Source organism: Oncorhynchus tshawytscha, linkage group LG13 (genome assembly GCF_018296145.1).
Source record: "Oncorhynchus tshawytscha isolate Ot180627B linkage group LG13, Otsh_v2.0, whole genome shotgun sequence".
Classification (NCBI taxonomy): domain Eukaryota; kingdom Metazoa; phylum Chordata; class Actinopteri; order Salmoniformes; family Salmonidae; genus Oncorhynchus; species Oncorhynchus tshawytscha.
The window spans coordinates 41659155-41680233 of NC_056441.1; the positions used below are offsets into that span (position 1 = coordinate 41659155).

Consider the following 21079-nt stretch of genomic DNA (forward strand, 5'->3'; position numbering starts at 1 on the left):
AAATTCATGAGAATACTATACAGATACTGGATAATATTTATACTATTGAAATCTTATGGGATAGTTAGAAGTTATAGGTCAAAAATACGTACTATAGAGACTCCTATAATTAATCTATAGTATTTTAATAGCAAAATAATATATTTTAGCATACTATTAGATAACTATAGGGTATTATAAAAAACATAGTTGCTTATAGGAATGCTATAGTGCTTTTTCGTAAGGGCAAGACCGCTTTGCGTGGCTGATTGTGCTGCACCAGGACGAGACGACAAACCGACGACCGGTGCACCCTGCACCCAAAGATGTTCTCATCTATCTGTGCTGCACCGGTGTTGTGCTTCCTACTAGGTATCATTGATTTTAGGTATCAAAATTTTATTTCAGGTAGGATAGCAGCCACCACAAGAAATAACTAATATTGATAACCATCTAGATGTCACCTTGATACATACTGTACATACCATCAACTACTCAATTGGGAGGGCATGAATGTCAACAACACGGGGACACCTTTCGCTCCCAATTGACAAGCACTACTGTTTGGTAAAGGTGTGGGAAATAGCTGCCTAGGAGCCAATATCAGGGTGACAGTTACAGTAAGCACACGCATACAACGCATAGAGCAACAGTACACACATCATCTATACTTCTAATAAACAAGTCTATACTTTTCACAAAATCTGTTTTATAAGTGAAAATGTACAATTCTTAAGAAAAAAAACACAGCTCAATCAAAACCGTCTAGCAGAGCGTTTTTTCCGCACGCCCACTACTTACCTTTCGACACACCCACCAGTCCTTACTTCGGTCACGGTACTGGGATGCAGTTTATCCCTTCTAGTCTGTGTAAGCTGCCTTTCACAGTAGTAAACCCCCCACCCAGCAGGTGGCGCTGATGTGCAATTCTATGCTCACCACCCACTAGAACCAAGAAAAAGAAAAAATCCTTGACCAGAACATGGAAACAGGATTGGAGATGACTTTGTTTTTTTATTTCAAACATTATTTGTGTGGAGTAAAGAAATAAATACTGACTTAAACAACACATTCACAACTCTCATTCGACCAAAAATGTCCATTCATCCATATTCCATAATGTCCTATATATTTGAATGAATTCCTTCATCCATTAGGTCTTTCATCCTGTGTTCTAACTTTATTTATCTATTCATTCATTTATATATCCTATTTATTGATCTACCCATCCAGTCCTAACTTTTTTTTATAGCAGCTTTATCATTTGATTAAGAAATAAATGTATGTTTGAATTGAGGTTACTATACCTAAAACTTCTAATTCCTTATGAGTAATTATTACAGCTTGCATATACTGTGGTTTTCTAGTAGAAGAGTGTGTAAAAGTGTACTAGTCTTATTTGTTACGAATTATGTGATGGAACTGCCACAAACTCCAGAGTAATAAGGTTGACATAGTAGTTTATCAAAATAATCAGACCAGATATTTTTATATATTTAACTTTGACTATATTTCACCGCTTCACTTAAGCAAAACGTTTTAAACTTCTACTACTACTACAAAAATACTTTCAAAGAGCTAAAGCATGTCACACATTTTTTCTTCGTGGACAATTACCATCTAGTTCACCCCATTTGTCAGATCTGTCTGATACCCCTAATTTAATGTAATTGAATTGGTCTACATCATGTGGATGAATACTACGTGAATGGGTTTTATAGCTGATTGGGATAACTAAAAAAGATTGATATAATTCTGATTTTTTTTTTTTTTTGGGGGTTCGTAAATTTGGGGGTTTCTGTAGCTGTGTTCTTGGCTATGATGATGTGTAATAAGATTGGATTGTTATATCCGGGGGTTGGTCGAGTGAGTCAGGAGAGGGAGTGTCTGCACTGTGATTTCTCAACAACACGAAAACGTTAGAGCCACTGCTTCTATCGCCTCAGAAAGGGAACTACAGCAGTGCTCTTCATACAACTGCTGGGAATTATGCTTGGTTTCTTGGGCAGAGGGACGCTCAAATCACCAGCGAAACATGGATATTACATATTTAATGCTTTCGATTTAGGTCAGTAGACATACAATTTACCACGATTTTCCTGCTCGACTCCGTTTATCGCGTCGTCAGTATGGAGAAGATGCTCTGCAGTCCGCATCCTGGGACAAATAAAACGAACTCTGCTTCACTGCCGTCGGACAAGGGGAATTCGGCGAGACAGATCGGACGAGCTGGTTCTCATAGCCCCGGCTCGGCTTCACTTGGGAGCGGGGCCGGTGGAGGAGTGAGTCGGGGAGGTTTTTTAGGAAACAGTATGAATTTTAAGCAAGCGTGTAAGCGTCAGTTAGAAGGAGTGTTGAGCAAATACACAAACTTAATTCAAGGATGGCAGAACAGGTAAGCAGAACTTTCAATCATGAGGTTCTTACCCACTGGGCAAAAACGAGTTGAATCAACGTTGGTTCCACGTAATTATTATTTTGTATATATGTGATGACATTGAATTGACGTGAAACAAAGGGAATTTCGTTTTTTTTTTACCCAACTTTTAACCTAAATCCAATTACATGGTGATATTTTTTTTGTCGATTTCACATTGAATTCACGTTAGTTGACAATTCAGTGCTAGAGGCTTCACTACAGACCCTGGTTCGATTCCAGGCTGTATCACAACCGGCCGTGATTGGGAGGGCCCATAGGGTGGTGCACAATTGGCCCAGCGTCATCCTGGTTAGGGTTTAGCCGGGGTAGGCCATCATTGTAAATAAGAATTTGTTCTTAACTGACTTGCCTAGTTAAATAAAGGTTTAATTTGATTCAAAAATGTTTTTTTTTAAATGGTGTGTTCCTTGGTGCTTGCTATTAGTTCTCTCTCCTTGCACTGCAAAGGTCAGTATTGTGTGGATTGATAATGTGTCACAACCGCTTTAAAGGCCACAGGTTACTTAAGTAGGCGGCAGGGATACCTGCCTAATGGATGGAGCGTTGGACTAGTAACCGAAAGGTTGCAAGTTCAAATCCCCGAGCTGACAAGGTACAAATCTGTTGTTCTGCCCCTGAACAAGGCAGTTAATCCACTGTTCCTAGGCCATCATTGTAAATAAGAATTTGTTCTTAACTGCCTAGTTAAATAAATAAAAAGTGAGCAGAAGGAACTGCTATTTAGATCCCAGCCATATCCTAGAAAATGGAAACATTGTAATTTTGACAACTACAGAGCCTGTGCATATTGGATAACAATGCTCATGCATGATTTAGCATTTGTCGGCCTTCCCTTGTTACAGTATCTGTGCGCATCATCGACATCTCTAACGCACAGATACTGTCCCTACAACGTAGTCTATTTATTTAACCTGGTCTCAGAGCATTTTGTATTATTCTGTATGTAAGAATGAGACACTTAATTTTAGTATGATATGTAAGGTTTGGTGTGGTCACATAAGACCGATGGTTACTTCCCAGATAACACAAACGTCTGGCCCACATCTGGCCTGATTCCGGCATACCAGATCTAAAACTGCTGGCCCGGGTCTGGCAGCCGGATCCGGCCCGAGTCCGAAATGAGTGACTGTACAGACTAGGCCTGAGTCATTTGGGCCAGATCTGGCAGCCTGAACTGAGCCAAAGCTGCCATTTTAGGGCCAGAATCAGCCCAGCAAGGGCCAAAATCCACTCAATTCTGATGTTATTCTATCTGCAGAGTTTACTGTGTTAGCCGTAGTTGGCTAGCTAGCAAGTAAGGGATAAGAACATTGCCAGCCTGCATAGTAATCAAACAAATAGAATGAACAACAAATCCGCTTCTCTAGCAATCTAACAGTTTTAACAAACAACCAGGTTTAGTGAAAGGATGAAATAGTATGAATTTACTTGTCTAAATCTCAATGAAAACATGTACATTTTACCAGTAAATGTGTGCTTGTTTTCTTTGGCAACAGTGGTATAAGCGGGATAAACGCCTCTGCTCTACATTATATGGAACTAATAAACACAGGTTGTACCAAGTAGTCCATTATTTTCAGATAATGTATAAAGCGTCAGTGTTCATCTCTTACATGCATATTTCTATCTGCCCTTTCCTTGCTGTCCATCTGTAGCCTTGGATGTGAACGTGTTTCTCCTGACAGCACCTTTTGAATAACAGGGGAAGAAAAGAGCAAAAGAAATAGTTCCAACAATTAGTCAGATTTTGACACCACACAGAAATCCTAGGAATCACAGTCCAGACCTCAAATGGGAAGCAAATCAACACAACACAGTAACCACAGAGATTTTCACTTTCAACAAATCAAAATATATATGTGCCTGTTGTAGCACCACCGTGTGGTCAATCTGTATGTGCTTGCATATGTTGAGTCTTGACAGGGTTTGGGTATGTGTACCAAGAGTGGTTACAATACAAATATCTGTCTGATGTATATGCATTTGTGCCAGACCACACCGACATGAATGTTTATTGGTCAGTTGTTTAACATAGTAGTCTGGAAAATATTGCTTTGAAAGACCTTGGTGCCTAGATGCCATATATCAAGTTTCATCCAGATCGGACCTGTGGTTCCGGAAGAGATGGCATTTTAAGTGTTCCAAATGGCGGAAAATCCATCATGGCAGACCTTGTGGGTCCTTGAGGCAAATTTGTTCTTTGTGAGAAGAGGCACCTATGCACAGAATTTCAAGACTCTAGGTCAGGGATGGGCAACTGGCGGCCTGTGGGATTTGGTTATGTGTAAGGGTTATGGTTTAGGATAGGGATATCCTAAGGATCCCAGATAGCACTGACCATAAACGTATAGAAGCTATGGATGCAAGGACTGGTCATCCGTTATATAAAAACTATAGTTTTGAGGCTATACAGTGTTTGTTTTCAGTTAATCCTATGTTTGGTTCTGATGGGGAAGAACAGTTGACCTAACTCAACAAGCATTTATAACATATTTTCTTCGAGAAGCAATAGGTATACAGTGACTAGTGAAAGTCGACACACCCTTGAACAGTTTTCACATTTGAGATTGACTCTTTTACTGTCCAGCCACTCCATCTCAGGCTCAGGGTGCCATCCTTCAGATTTACATTTTGAGTATTTGTAGCATGGTGGTTGGAGACAGTCCATCAGAGAGGCTGAGGGTGGAGACAGTCCATCAGAGAGGCTGAGGGTGGAGACAGTCCATCAGAGAGGCTGAGGGTGGAGACAGTCCATCAGAGAGGCTGAGGGTGGAGACAGTCCATCAGAGAGGCTGAGGGTGGAGACAGTCCATCAGAGAGGCTGAGGGTGGAGAGACAAACAAGAACACGTGTATTGTCAAGCAAATCACTTTATACAGGGTTCAAGTGAGGAATGGGATCAGCTGGGAACACTAATAATTCAACCAATAGAATGTTTAACATTATACTTATAGTTTTTTTTATAGATTTACTTTTCAATGAAAGAAGACAGCAGCTGATTGACCCATTTTATAAAAAAAAAAAAATTTCACCTTTATTTAACCAGGTAGGCAAGTTGAGAACAAGTTCTCATTTACAATTGCGACCTGGCCAAGATAAAGCAAAGCCGTTCGACACATACAACAACACAGAGTTACACATGGAGTAAAACAAACATACAGTCAATAATACAGTATAAACAGTCTATATACGATGTGAGCAAATGAGGTGAGATAAGGGAGGTAAAGGCAAAAAAAGGCCATGGTGGCAAAGTAAATACAATATAGCAAGTAAAACACTAGAATTGTAGATTTGCAGTGGAAGAATGTGCAAAGAAAAATAATGGGGTGCAAAGGAGCAAAATAAATAAATACAGTAGGGAAAGAGGTAGTTGTTTGGGCTAAATTATAGGTGGGCTATGTACAGGTGCGTAATCTGTGAGCTGCTTTGACAGTTGGTGCTTAAAGCTAGTGAGGGAGATAAGTGTTTCCAGTTTCAGAGATTTTTGTAGTTCGTTCCAGTCATTGGCAGCAGAGAACTGGAAGGAGAGGAGGCCAAAGAAAGAATTGGTTTTGGGGGTGACCAGAGAGATATACCTGCTGGAGCGCGTGCTATGTGCTACATGCTGGAGCGCATGCTACATGACTGTATAGGGTCAACCATTTTGTTGTTGTAATTTTAAAGAAATTGAACCTTTTAACTAGGGAAGTCAGTTAAGAACAAATACTTATTTACAATGACGGCCTACATCAGCCAAACCCGGACAGAGCTGGGTCAATTGTGCACCACCCTATGGGACTCTCAATCACGGCCAGGAGATACAGCCCGCATTCGAACCAGGGTGTCTGTTGTGATGCCTCAAGCACTGAGATGCAGTGCCTTAGAACGCTGCGCCACTTGGGAAACCAAACCATGAATAGTTTTCAAAACAATGTATTTTTTTTGTGATTGACCACTAGCTAGATCCAAATGATTAAAGTAGCTAACGTTACAAATAACCACTGGGACTATATAATAAATATATATATATATGTGTTACTGTAATTCAGCGTTTAGCTGCCATAGTACACATGAAGCTAAATAAATCATTATCATCATTATGACCTTAGACAAAGTTTATGTTCAGGTTCAGCAAAACTTTGGCATGCAACCTTGGGTTATGACAAAGAAACACTATGGCTAAGTAACACAGCTGGTGACACAATTCATAATTTACCTGGTTTATATACGCAGTTTTATTTTCTTCTGGCATCTCAGAATGCCAGAAGCTACTGTCAAAGGTTCCATGCAGAAAATAAATGTTTGTCTCACAAATATAAGGTGTGCAAAAATAATAATTGTGACATTAAGCAGATGCTTTTTCCCAAAGTGACAGTATATACAGTGCCTTGCGAAAGTATTCGGCCCCCTTGAACTTTGCGACCTTTTGCCACATTTCAGGCTTCAAACATAAAGATATAAAACTGTATTTTTTTGTGAAGAATCAACAACAAGTGGGACACAATCATGAAGTGGAACGACATTTATTGGATATTTCAAACTTTTTTAACAAATCAAAAACTGAAAAATTGGGAAAAATTTATTTATCTATTTTAATAGGCTATAGACTACATTTGTAACCGTTTAATAGGTTACTGCAATAATTCAACATGCATGGTTGTAGGCTGCTTCACTCCTTCAGCATAGGTTGCAGATGATCAAATGGAAGATCTAGGCCTACATTTTCAGAAAATACAATTATTCTACGCCATAGGCTACAACAACAGTGCAATGAGGAATGTATTATTGTTAGGACACAATTATTGTCTAGGCTGTAAACTGCCGTGATGTAGGCTAATTTGAATAACCGCTCAAACGTCATTTTGTGTTTCATGCCAAAATCTTTTAAAATACAGCCATTTGGATCAGTTATGGTTTTATTTTCGACAGGTCCAGAAAATTACATTAGGCCACTCATATGGTGTATATTGGCAGGATGTATGGAGATCACTCCGTCATGCTGATTGAGTTCGAATAACAGACTGGAAGATTCAAAAGGAGGGTGGCGCTTGGAATCATTGTTCTTCCTCTGTCAACCATGGTTACCTAAAAGGAAACACGTGCCGTCATCATTGCTTTGCACAAAAAGGGCTTCACAGGCAAGGATATTTCTGCCAGTAAGATTGCACCTAAATCAACCATTTATCGGATCATCAAGAACTTCAAGGAGAGCAGTTCAATTGTTGTGAAGAAGGCTTCAGGGCGCCCAAGAAAGTCCAGCAAGCGCCAGGACCATCTCCTAAAGTTGATTCAGCTGCGGGATCAGGGCACCACCAGTACAGAACTTGCTCAGGAATGGCAGCAGGCAGGTGTGAGTGCATCTGAACGCACAGTGAGGTGAAGACTTTTGGAGGATGGCCTGGTGTCAAGAAGGGCAGCAAAGAAGCCACTTTATCTCCAGGAAAAACATCAAAGACAGACTCATATTCTGCAAAAGGTACAGGGATTGGACTGCTGAGGACTGGGGTAAAGTCATTTTCTCTGATGAATCCGCTTTCCGATTGTTTGGGGCATCCGGAAAAAAGTTTGTACGGAGAAGACAAAGGTGAGCGCTACCATCAGTCCTGTGTCATGCCAACGGTAAAGCATCCTGAGACCATTCATGTGTGGGGTTGCTTCTCAGCCAAGGGAGTGGGCTCACTCACCATTGTGCCTAAGAATACAGCAATGAATAAAGAATGGTACCAACACATCCTCTGAGAGCAACTTCTCCCAACCATCCAGGAACAGTTTGGTGACGAACAATGCCTTTTCCAGCATGATGGAGCACCTTTCCATAAGGCAAAAGTGATAACTAAGTGGCTTGGGGAACAAAACATTGATATTTTGGGTCCATGGCCAGGAAACTCCCCAGACCTTAATCCCATTGAGAACTTGTGATCAATCCTCAAGAGGCGGGTGGACAAACAAAAACCCACAAAACTCCAAGCATTGATTATGCAAGAATGGGCTGCCATCAGTCAGGATGTGGCCCAGAAGTTAATTGATAGCATGCCATGGCAGATTGCAGAGGTCTTGAAAAAGAAGGGTCAACACTGCAAATATTGACTTTTTGCATCAACTTCATGTAATTGTCAATAAAAGCCTTTGACACCTATGAAATGCTTGTAATTATACTTCAGTATTCCACAGTAACATCTGACAAAAAATATCTAAAGACACTGAGGCAGCAGACTTTGAAAATTTATATTTGTGTCATTCTCAAAACTTTTGGCCATGACTTCATTTAGCAAATTCAAATCATTATGTATTATATGTAATACATGTTTTTTTATGGTAACATCATAGTAAATGGAGTGTCTTGGATTTACGTACAGAATAATATGAAATTATCTGAGACCAGGTTGATTTATTTCCCTTGAGGTCAGTGGCTTATTTGAAAACCACTGAACACTTGTCAGAATTGTGAAATTATGCGTGTGAAAGTTTAGACAGTGACCGATCATGAGGAAACTGGATGTATGGCAGGTTGTTTTGTTTGGGCTCCTCAAACTGAGTTTATTTCTTTTGGACAGAGAACTTGAGGAAAGAGAGAGTTTATGGTAAAGTGCCTAGTTGGCCACTTGAAAACACTTCTTGATACAATTGTTGAATAGCATGTTAGCTATGTGTGCCTTTTTTAAACTGGAACAGTTGAGGCATACATCAAATTCACAAAAAATGACAAATGGACAGTTTTTTAAATTTCCTGTGGGAGTTTACACACCTAGGAAAAAGCTGGTAGTAATTCATGGTGAAACGTCACTGTATCTATATAGGACTGCAGAGATGAGCTAAAGGACAGCAGTGTGCTAGAGCATATATCCACTCTACTTAGACCCCTTTCTGTGTTTGCAAACATTGCCGCAATAGGACGATGTACGCAAGTTGGTGGCAGAACGAGGGAGAGTTCTAATAGAATGCCAGCAAAAAAAGCCTAATTTATGTTGCTTATAAGTGCATTTCACACTACTTTTGGATTATAATTGGATTTTTAAGGATTGGATTTTAATGTCCTGCTTAATATGTTTGTCATCATCGCAAATCAACTGCATTATACTTAAAAAAAACGAATGGCTCTTTGGCTAGCTTTTTCTACAGCCTATATCAATGAGCGTTAGCATTCTAGCTACAACTGCTACATCCAAAATAGATCCCAACCAGAAACCCAGCGAAAGAAAATAAATGTCCCTTTTTCAGGACCCTGTCTTTCAAAGATAATTCATAAAAATCCGGACAGCTACGGAGAGACCATGTGTAGCAACACCTGCACAGGATCGGTACAGCCGAACATCACACCTGCGGGACAGGTACAGGATGGCAACAACTGCCTGAGTTACACCAGTGCTCAGACTGTCCGCAATAGGCTGAGAGTTTGGACTGAGGGCTTGTAGACCTGTTGTAAGGCAGGTCCTCACCAGACATCACCGGCAACAACGTCGCCTATTGGCACAAACTAGAGGTCGACCGATTAATCAGAATGGCTGATTTAATTAGGGCCAATTTTAAAGTTTTCATAACAATCGGAAATCTGTATTTTTGGGCGCCGATTTACCTTTTTTTTATATACCTTTATTTAACTAGACAAGTCAGTTAATTAAGAACACATTATTATTTTCAATGACTGCCTAGGAACGGTGGGTTAACTGCCTTGTTCAGGGGCAGAACGACAGATTTTCACCTTGTCAGCTCGGGGGACCCAATCTTGCAACCTTACAGTTAACGAGTCCAACGCAATAATGACCTGCCTCTCTCTTGTTGCACTCCACAAGGAGACTGCCTGTTACGCGAATGCAGTAAGCCAAGGTAAGTTGCTAGGTAGCATTAAACTTACCTTTGTTTTTTATAATCAATCATAATCACTAGTTAACAACACATGGTTGATGATATTACTAGATATTATCTGGCGTGTCCTGCGTTGCATATAATCTGACTGAGCATAGAAGTATCTGACTGAGCGGTGGTAGGCAGAAGCAGGCGCGTAAACATTCATTCAAACAGCAGTTTTGTGCGTTTTGACAGCAGCTCTTCATTGTGCGTCAAGCATTGTGCTGTTTATGACTTCAAGCTTGTCAACTCCCGAGATGAGGCTGGTGTAACCCAAGTGAAATGGCTAGCTAGTTAGCGCGCGCTAATTGTCGTTGTCTTGCTGGTTCGAGTCCAGGGAGGAGCGAGGAGAGGGACAGAAGCTATACTGTTACACTGGCAATACTAAAGTGCCTATAAAAACATCCAATAGTCAAAGGTTAATGAAATACAAATGGTATAGAGGGAAATAGTCCTATAATTCCTATAATAACTACAACCTAAAACTTCTTACCTAGGAATATTGAAGACTCATGTTAAAAGGAACCACCAGCTTTCATATGTTCTCATGTTCTGAGCAAGGAACTGAAACGTTAGCTTTCTTACATAGCACATATTGCACTTTTACTTTCTTCTCCAACACTTTGTTTTTGTCTATCGGTAAATAGCCCATCCATTTTTACCTACCTCATCCCCATACTGTTTTTATTTTTTTACTTTTCTGCTCTTTTGCACACCAATATCTCTACCTGTACATGACCATCTGATCATTTATCACTCCAGTGTTAATCTGCAAAATTGTAATTATTCGCCTACCTCCTCATGCCTTTTGCACACAATGTATATAGACTCCCCTTTTTTTCTACTGTGTTATTGACTTGTTAATTGTTTACTCCATGTGTAACTCTGTGTTGTCTGTTCACACTGCTATGCTTTATCTTGGCCAGGTCGCAGTTGCAAATGAGAACTTGTTCTCAACTAGCCTACCTGGTTAAATAAAGGTGAAAATATATATATATATTTAAACCAAATTGAACGTTTAATTATTTACTTGAGGCTAAATTGATTTTATTGATGTTATATTAAGTTAAAATAAGTGTTCATTCAGTATTGTTGTAATTGTCATTATTACAAATACATTTTTAAAAATCGGCATCGACTTTTTTTGGTCCTCCAATAATCGGTATCGGAGTTGAAAAATCATAATCGGTCGACCTCTAGCACAAACCCACTGTCGCTGGACCAGATGGGACTGGCAAAAAATGTTCTTTTACTGATGAGTCGCGGTTCTGTCTCACCAGTGGGATGATGGTCGGATTCGCGTTTATCGTCAAAGGAATGAGCGTTACACCGAGGCCTGTACTCTGGAGCGGGATCGATTTGGAGGTGGGTCCGTCATGGTCTGGAGCGGTGTGTCACAGCATCATCGGATTGAGCAATCTTAATGCTGTGCGTTACAGGGAAGACATCCTCCTCCCTCATGTGGTACCCTTTCTGCAGGCTCATCCTGACATGACCCTCCAGCATGATAATGCCACCAGCCGTACTGCTCGTTCTGTGCGTGATTTCCTGCAAGACAGGAATGTCAGTGTTCTGCCATTGCCAGCGAAGAGCCCGGATCTCAATCCCATTGAGCACGTCTGGGACGTGTTGAATCGGAGGGTGAGGGCTAGGGCCATTACCCCGCAGAAATGTCCGGGAATTTGCAGGTGCCTTGGTGGGGTAACATCTCACAGCAAGAACTGGTAAATCAAGTGCAGTCTATGAGGAGGAGATTCACTGTAGTACTTAATGCAGCTGGTGGCCACACCAGATACTGACGGTTAATTTTGATTTTGACCCCCCTTTGTTCAGGGACACATTATTCCATTTCTGTTAGTCACATGTCTGTGAACTTGTTCAGTTTTTCTCAGTTGTTGAATCTTGTTATGTTCATACAAATATTTACACATGTTAAGTTTGCTGAAAATAAACGCAGTTGACAGTGCGAGGACATTCCTTTTTTTGCTGAGTTTATAATCTTGGCGACTGTTCAAGCAAGAATCCAAACATAATTTTAAGCCTATAGCACAAAGATTTTGTTTAGAAGTGGTGCAGTGTATGATGACTGCCAGGTACCTGGTTATTGATTCAAAACCAAAAGTGTTTTTCGAAGGAGATGTGACCTTTCTCACCACAACCTGAGTGAATGCATATACACACACGCTCTACCTCTTTTCAAAAGGTTAGCTCGTAGTATACTTCAAGCAGATGTATAGTTGACAAATATGTCTGTGTAAAACTCCACAAGTTGAGTGTTGGGAGTTGGGTTTCGAGATGGTTCTTCCACAAGAACAAAATACTTCTGTATTTCTAAATGACTTTTTATGTATTGGAGGCAAATTTGGTTATTTGGAGTTCAAGGTAACTGTTCCATATTCAATTTAAAAAGTGATTAAGGGGCCTCCCGAGTGACACAGCGGTCTAATGCACTGCATCTCAGTGCTAGAGGCGTGTCTAAACACAGAGGTTCAATCCCGGGCTCTACCACAACCAGCCGTGGCCGGGAGTCCGATAGGACATCTGGGTTTAGGGAGTGTTTGACCGGAGTGGATTTACTTGGCTCATCACCCCCTCAGTCACCAGCTGAACAGCGTTTCCATTGGTGCGGCTGGCTTCCGGCGGGTCATGTTTCGGAGGACGCATGACTCCACCATTGCCTCTCCCCAGCCCATTGGGAGTGATGAGACAAGATCCGAGGAAACATGGAAACAAAGACGGCTAAGCTACACTGAGCACCGGCTGAAGTTAATATGAAATCGCATTCCAAATCTCAGATTCACATTTTGGTCATTCAGCAGATGCTCTTATCCAGAGCGACTTACACTAGTAGTAAGTGCGTACTTTCATGCTTTTTGTTGTTGTACTGGTCCCCCATGGGAATCGAACTCCACAACCCTGGCGTTGCAAGTGCCAGACTCTACCAATTGAGCCACACAGGACCATTCACTGGAGCATGTTGTTTTCTTCTGTCAAAGTAAAATAATGCTAGCCTATTGAAACTACCTGAATCATCGCAGTAGTGTGCCTACCTGCATGCTACTTGAAAATAATGAGAGCAACCAAGTTGAAAGCTTTTCCTGGGGTTACTGTACTATTATGTTACGGTGTGTGCCACTTTTCAATGCTTTTCTGCTAGTATAGCCCACTTCTTCTTGACATTTGATGTGTCAATGGACCAAGTAAAGCCTACTGTACCAGTACATGTAACACTGTCTATAAGCTGGAAAAGCCAACAATATATTTTCCCTTCACCACAGATCTCATGGCCTTAAATTGCAGTTCTAACATAGTTTGTGTGACATTTGGGTTCACGTACAGGATTTCCAGACGTACTTTCAGTCGAGACTGATTTTCATCTAGCGGCCAAGGATGGCACATTTTCACAAATTTGGGAAGCTGAAAAATGAATGTCAGAAAGTATGCCATTGCCAGAAAATGTCCTTTTGACATGTTTTCCACCAGCAAGTCGTACTTTGTCATGCACAACAGATGTGATATTTCGGAAAAGCCTCCCATGCCTAAGAGTTCAAAAATGGCAAGGAATGCACAAGAGGCAGTCTGTCAGTGGGAGACTGTGTTGGTGTAATTACTAGGTCTGCCACTCACATCCCTGTGTCTAAGAGCATACACATTGTAGGCTATGTACAGTATGTACCTGGCTATGCTGTGTTCTTGTGAGCATCTCTGAGAGCGGGTCTGTGCCAAGTTTGCACTGTGTTTGGGTGATCATGTCAATTGCTATATTGTAGGTGTGTGAATGTGCACGAGTATTGTACTGAATGCTTAGTTTTCATGTTTGTCTCACACGTATGCACATATTTGGGTGTCTAAGTCCTCCAATTGTGCACCACACCATCACCCTGAGAGAGGGCCTGCATGTGCTTTAGGATGAATGGGTTGCCCCTCTATTACGGCTCCCCAGTCTATAAGGTCCCAATGCTCAGAGTGCAGCTTTCAGAGAAACTGGGCTGTTATACACACAGACACTGTGAAATTACCTTCCACGTCACATGCGCCTCATTACTTGCACGATTAATGTATCACAAGGCTTCTGGGTCAAACCTAATGCAAAGACTCCGGGAGGTACCATTGCCAATTTCCGAGCCAGCCAAGACGTTCCTGATACTGCCATTGGGTCCAATTGGGAAGCTGGATGGTTGTAACATTCGGGGGGGGCCATCTACTAAAGGTGCAGTTATCAAATGTATACTGTGGGCTGGAAGCTAAGCTGTTGAGTCTGACTTAAGTATGCTCTTTGTAATGTGTGGTAAGCCAAGCTTTTTCAGGGTTACTGTTTTACCACAACTCAAATGTTTTCTTCTTTGAACTAGAACGAGTCCTCAGTGTGCCGGAGCTCAAGACTGGTTTCCATGGGGACGGTACAGAGCTGAGGAGAAACCATTTAAAAACAACTGGATGAACAAATGTTTTCCGTTGCATAAGATGCTGCACTTTTAATTTTAACTCTGTTTTCATGTGCACATTCTTATTTCAAATACATTGCATTCGGAAAGTATTCAGACCCATATTTTGTTACGTTACAGCCTTATTCTAAAATTTATTATAAATAGTTTTCCCCTATCAATCTACACACGATACCCCATAATGACAATGAAAAAACAGGTATTTTGAAATGTTTGAAAATGTATAAAGAAAATATCACATTTACATAAGTATTCAGACCCTTTACTCAGTACTTTGTTGAAGCACCAGTGATTACAGTCTTCTTGGGTATGATGCTACAAGTTTGGCACATCTGTATTTAGGGAGTTTCTTCCATTTTCTTCTCTGCAGATCCTCTCAAGCTCTGTCAGGTTGGATGAAGAGTGCCACTGTACAGCTATTTTCAGGTCTCTCCAGAGATATTCGTTCAGGTTCAAGCCCGGCCTCTGGCTGGGCCACTCAAGGACATTCAGAGACTTGTCCCAAAGCCACTCCTGCATTTTCTTGGCTGTGTGCTTAGGGTTGTTGTCCTGTTGGAAGGTGAACCTTTGTCCCAGTCTGAGGCCCTGAGTGCTCTAGAGCAGGTTTTCATCAAGGATCTCTCTGTATTTTGCTCTGTTCATCTTGGTTAGCAGATGTTAATGCATGTGTAGCAAAATGCTTGTGCTTTTAGTTCCGACAGTGCAGTAATATCTAACAAGTAATCTTACAATTCCCCAACAACTACCTAATACACACAAATCTAAAGGGGTGAATGAGAATATGTACATATAAATATATGGATGAGCGATGGCCAAGCAAAGGTGCAATAGATGGTATAAAATACAGTATATACATATGATATGAATAATGTAAGATATGTAAAGTGGCATTGTTTAAAGTGACTCGTGATCCATTTATTAAAGTGGCCAGTGATTGGGTCTCAATGTGGGCAGCAGCCTCTAAGTTAGTGATTGCTGTTTAGCAGTCTGATGGCCTTGAGATAGAAGCTGTTTTTCAGTCTCCCGGTCCCAGCTTTAAGGCACCTGTCCTGACCTCGCCTTCTGGATAGTAGCGGTTTGAACAGGCAGTGGCTCAGGTGGTTGTTGTCCTTGACAATCTTTTTGGCCTTCCTGTGACATCGGGTGCTGTAGGTGTCATGTAGGGCAGGTAGTGATGCGTTGTGCAGACCGCACCACCCTCTGGAGAGCCTTGCGGTTGAGGGCGGTGCAGTTGCCGTACAGGATGCTCTCGATTGTGCATCTGTAAAAGTTGGTCAGGATTTTGGGTGACAAGCCAAATTTCTTCAGCCTTCTGAGGTTGAAGAGGTGCTGTTGCTGCTCCTTCACACTGTCTGTGTGGGTGGACCATTTCAGTTTGTCAGTGATGTGTACGCAGAGGAACTTAACTTTCCACCTTCTCCACTGCTGTCCCATTGATGTGGATAGAGGGGTGCACCCTCTGCTGTTTCCTGAAGTCCACGATCATATCCTTTTTTGTTGACGTTGAGTGAGGTTATTTTCCTGACACCACACTCCAAGTGCCCTCAGCTCCTAGCTGTAGGTTGTCTCGTCGTTGTTGGTAATCAAGCCCACTACTGTTGTGTCGTCTGCAAACTTGATGATTTGAGTTGGATGCGTACATGGCCACGCAGTCATGTGCCTTTTTACTGAGGAGTGGCTTCCGTCTGGCCACTCTACCATAAAGGCTTGATTGGTGGAGTGCTGCAGAGATGGTTGTTCTTCTGGAAGGTTCTCCCATTTCCACAGTGGAGCTCTGGAGCTCTTTCAGAGCGACCATCGAGTTCTTGGTCACCTCCCTGACCAAGGCCCTTCTCCCCCGATTGCTCAGTTTGGCCGGGCGGCCAGCTCTAGGAGGAGTCTTGGTGGTTCCAAACTACTTCCATTTAAGAATGATGGAGGCCACTATGTTCTTGGGGACCTTCGATGCTGCAGAAATGTTTTGGTAGCCTTCCCCAGATTTGTGTGTAGATTGAGGATGTTTATTTTTTTTGAGTGAACTTATGTTGGGTGATTTAGGCCTGGCTCGCAGTCTGCATTCCAATTCATCCCAAAAATGTTCAATGGGGTTGAGGTCAGGGCTCTGTGCAGGACAGTCAAGTTCTTCCACACCAATCTCGACAAACCATTTCTGTATGGACCTCGCTTTGTGCACGTGGGCATTGTCATGCTGAAACAGGAAAGTGCCTTCCCCTACCCAAAGTGTTGCCACAAAATTGGAAGCACAGAATTGTCTAGAATGCTCTAGTGTTAAGATTTCCGTTACCTAGATCTAAGGGGCTGAGTCAAAACCATGAAAAACATCCCCAGACCATTATTACGTTACAGTTGGCACTATGCATTGGGGAAAGTAGCATTTTCCTAGCATCCACCAAACCCGGATTTGTCTGTCAGTTTGGCATTGCGCATGGTGGTCTTAGGCTTGTGTGCGGCTGCTCGGCCATGAAAACCCATTTCAGAAAGCTCCCGATGAACGGTTCTTGTGGTGACGTTGCTTCCAGAGGCAGTTTTGAACTCAGTAGTGAATGTTGCAACCGAGGACAGACAATTTTTACCCGCTTCAGCACTCGGCGGTCCCGTTCTGTGAGCTTGTGTGGCCTACCATTTCGCGGCTGAGCCGTTCTTGCACCTATATGTTTCCACTTCACAATAACAGCACTTACAGATGACCTGGGCAGCTCTAGCAGAGCATACATTTGATGAACTGACTTGTTGGAAAGGTGGCATCCTATTCTACTGCCAATGTTTGTCTATGGAGATGGCTGTGTGCTCGATTTTATACACCTGTCAGCAATGGGTATTGCTGAAATAGCCGAATCCATTTATTTGAAGGGGTGTCCATACATTTGTATATACAGTACCAGTCAAAAGTTTGGACACATTGTCATTCAAGGGTTTTTCTTTATTTAAAAAAAACTGTTTTCTACATTGTTGAATAATAGTGAAGACATCACAACTATGAAGTCATACATATGGAATCATGTAGTAACCATAAAATGGTATTTTAGATTCTTCAAAGTAGCCACCCTTTGCCTTGATGACAGCTTTGCACACTCTTGGCATTCTCTTAACCAGCCTCATGAGGTATTCACCTGGAATGCATTTCAGTTAACAGATGTGCCTAGTGGAATCTCTTTCCTTCTTTAATGCGTTTGAGCCAATTAGTTGTGTTGTGACAAGGTAGGGGGTGGTATACAGAAGATGGACCTATTCGGTAAAAGACCAAGTCCATATTATGGCAAGAACAGCTCAAATAAGGAAAGACAAACAGCAGTCCATTACTTTGACTGATCTTCATGTCTTAGTGTGTAAAATGTTAAGTTTGAAAGTTTCTTCAAGTGCAGTCACAAAAACCATCGAGCGCTATGATGAAACTGGCTCTCATGAGGACGCCACAGGAAAGGAAGACTCAGAGTTACCTCTGCTGCAGGGGATAAGTTCATTAAAGTTACCAGCCTCAGAAAGTGTATCCCAATGAAATACTTCAGAGTTCAAGTAACAGACACATCTCAACATCAACTGTTCAGAGGAGACTGCGTGTATCAGGCCTTCCTGGTTGAATTGCTGCAAAGAAACCACTACTTAAGGACATTAATAAGCAGAAGAGACTTGCTTGGGCCAAGAAGCACGAGCAATGGAAATTAGACCGGTGGAAATCTGTCCTTTTGGTCTGAGGAGTCCAAATTTTTGATTTTTGGTTCCACCTGCCGTGTCTTTGTGAGACGCGGAGTAGTTGAACGGATGATCTCTGCATGTGTGGTTCCCACCGTGAAGGATGGAGGTGTGATGGTGCTTTGCTGGTGACACTGTCAGTGATTTATTTAGAATTCAAGGCACACTTAACCAGCATGGCTACCTTAGCATTCTGCAGCGATATGCCAGTCCCACTAAGCGCAAACCAAATGGGATATAATTTTGTTTTTCAACTCGACAATGATCCAACACACCTCCAGGCAGTGGAAGTGCTATTTTACCAAGAAGGAGAGATGGAGTGCTGCATCAGATGACCTGGCCTCCACAATCACCCCACCTCAACCCAATTGAGATGGTTTGGGATGAGTTGGACCCCAGAGTGAAGGAAAAGCAGCCAACAAGTGATCAGCATATGTGGGAAACTCCTTCAAGACTTTTGGAAAAGCATTCCTCATGAAGCTGATTGAGAAAATGCCAAGCGTGTGAAAAGCTGTCATCAAGGCAAAGGGTGGTTACTTTAAAGAATCTGAAATATAAAATATAATTTGAATTTTATTGAGAAATATATATATTTTTACTACATTATTCCATGTCTTATTTCATAGTTTGTCTTCACTATTATTCTACAAAGTAAAAATAAAATGAAACCCTTGACTGAGTAGGTGTCAACTTTTTTGACTAGTACTGTATAGGGTATATTAAGATGGTATTATTTGTCTATTTTGCCCAAATGTATGAAGATGAGATGTAAGCTCCAATGGGTATTTGGCAACCTTGTAAATAACAGTATAATAAAAGTTATAAAGCTGCTCTCAGTTATGTTAGGCTATACAGTCTGCCAGCTGTTTGTGTTAGTCTCCCCTCATGTTGTCTATCCTCTGGTATCCCCATCCATCAGTTTCCTCATGCTGTTTGTGTTAGTCTCTCCTCATGTTGTCTAACCTCCGGTATCCCCATCCATCAGTTTCCTCTGTTTGTATTAGTCTCCCCTCATGTTGTCTATCCTCCGGTATCCCCATCCATCAGTTTCCTCATGCTGTTTGCGTATTCATGCAAGAGCTCTGGAGGAGACCCAGAATGTGCTGATATGCATTTCCTTTTAGCAAAGTCAATGTTAATACCGTTAGGAAATGCCTGGCTGTCTGTGTATGTGAAAGAATGTGCAACAGTAAGCACTTTTGAGTGTATTATCATGGTGGAGAATAATTAGTTTAATTCCAGTAGTATTCCCTATTGAAATGCTATTTTGGCAGTGCTGGGTGTAGTACCACTGCTCACCACTATGATTGAACAATACCTGACGACTCAAACTGATTCCCCCCCCCCCTGCTCTAGGTTTGCTACATACTTCAGTCTGAGACTGCTATCGTTGAAGTTGTTTGTGGTGTTGTGAAAAACAGTCATGCGATTGGATCATCTCTAACTAATCAGAGTATCGCTGCTTTGAATTACCCATGTATGTTCTGGCTCTGGGCCAACCCATCAGGTTCTGGTTCCAATCAGAATGGTTAGAAATGGTTTCGTTCTAGATATCATTGAGGAGGTACTCAGATCCAGACTTATTGCGGCGAAAAAACTAACGTCCATGGGCCTAGCGTTTGGCCAAAGCAAGGTGTTTAGGTAGCCAGGCAAGATTGCACCCAACTCGACTTTGGTGTTCCGCTTCTTCCACCCCCATAGAGTGGTGCTATGACTGATAGTCTTGAGTTGGAACTGTTGGACATCAGGCCCTCAGGAGAATGGAGCTCAATTGAAAATATCTGTTTCATTGGGTTATCAATCATTGTTCAACATAGGTCTTTTAGCTGTTCTGTCCAGTGTGGGTACCTTGTGCCTCCTGGTAATTGGTGTCCGCAGTAGGATGTCCCTTTGGGCTATTGGAGTTGAACCAGGAGTCGTGTGAGAGTGATGTCTCAGAAGTATGAGGATAGTTTTCCCATGCTTTGTTACAGTTTCTAGTGTGCTACTTAGCCATGAATTTGATTTCACCTGGGGACAGTGTGCTGCAGTGTTGTCATGGTATTGTACTGAAACAACTGGCTGTTTAGTAAGGAGTAAGGTTACACCATCCATCACTTTTAACACCATTACCATTTGTTTTCCACTGACAGGACCAGGACTATATCTGGGTTCAATTATAAATCCTGCTCTTTGCTGACTTTGTCAGGGTTGAAATACTGACCCAGGCACAAAGATCCCCGTTGCACACATGAATCACATTCTCTTGTGATGGAGCGGGAGGTCGTGGGTGTGGGATCCATTTCCAGATGGCACTACACTTTATGGAAATCCTGAGGATTAATGGGAAAATGGCGAATGTGAAGGACCCAGCTATCATTGCCCACATTTAGAGTCCGATGCACTGCATACATTCAAGGTAATTAAGGTAATGCATATTTGTGGACTGTTAAGGTCTCGTAAAGTTGACAATTTTATCACCAGCTTAAGTCAGAACAACATTCCCTTTTGGGAAGCATGCAATGTGCACGCACACGAAATGTAATTGAACACCAGAGATTTAGTTCAAGCTGTCTTGAGTGTTAATGCAAAGGGGCCGGAGAAATATGACCATTATCACGGATACATCTTCTGCTGCAAGATACAAATTGCCCTAATGAAACAACGTATGAATAGATTCAAATAGGCTGGTATGCTAAATGAGCCTCTAGAACAAAGCAAC

The 21079-nt window shown here is 41.8% G+C and overlaps 1 protein-coding gene across 2 annotated transcripts in view; it reads left to right on the forward strand.

Annotated features, from left to right (window-relative positions):
• The first annotated feature begins 1826 nt into the window (after positions 1-1826).
• Positions 1827-21079, forward strand: part of LOC112264983 (oxysterol-binding protein-related protein 10-like) — a 131078-nt gene continuing 111825 nt past the window's right edge. The window contains exon 1 of one of the 2 annotated variants that reach the window (XR_006078622.1): positions 1827-2374. Coding sequence is in view for 1 of the 2 variants with exons in the window: in XM_042295740.1 (XP_042151674.1) it covers positions 2109-2374 (266 nt within the window). In the remaining variant the exon portion in view is untranslated. The remainder of the gene's footprint in view (positions 2375-21079) is intronic. The other variant, XM_042295740.1, reaches the window with a different exon arrangement.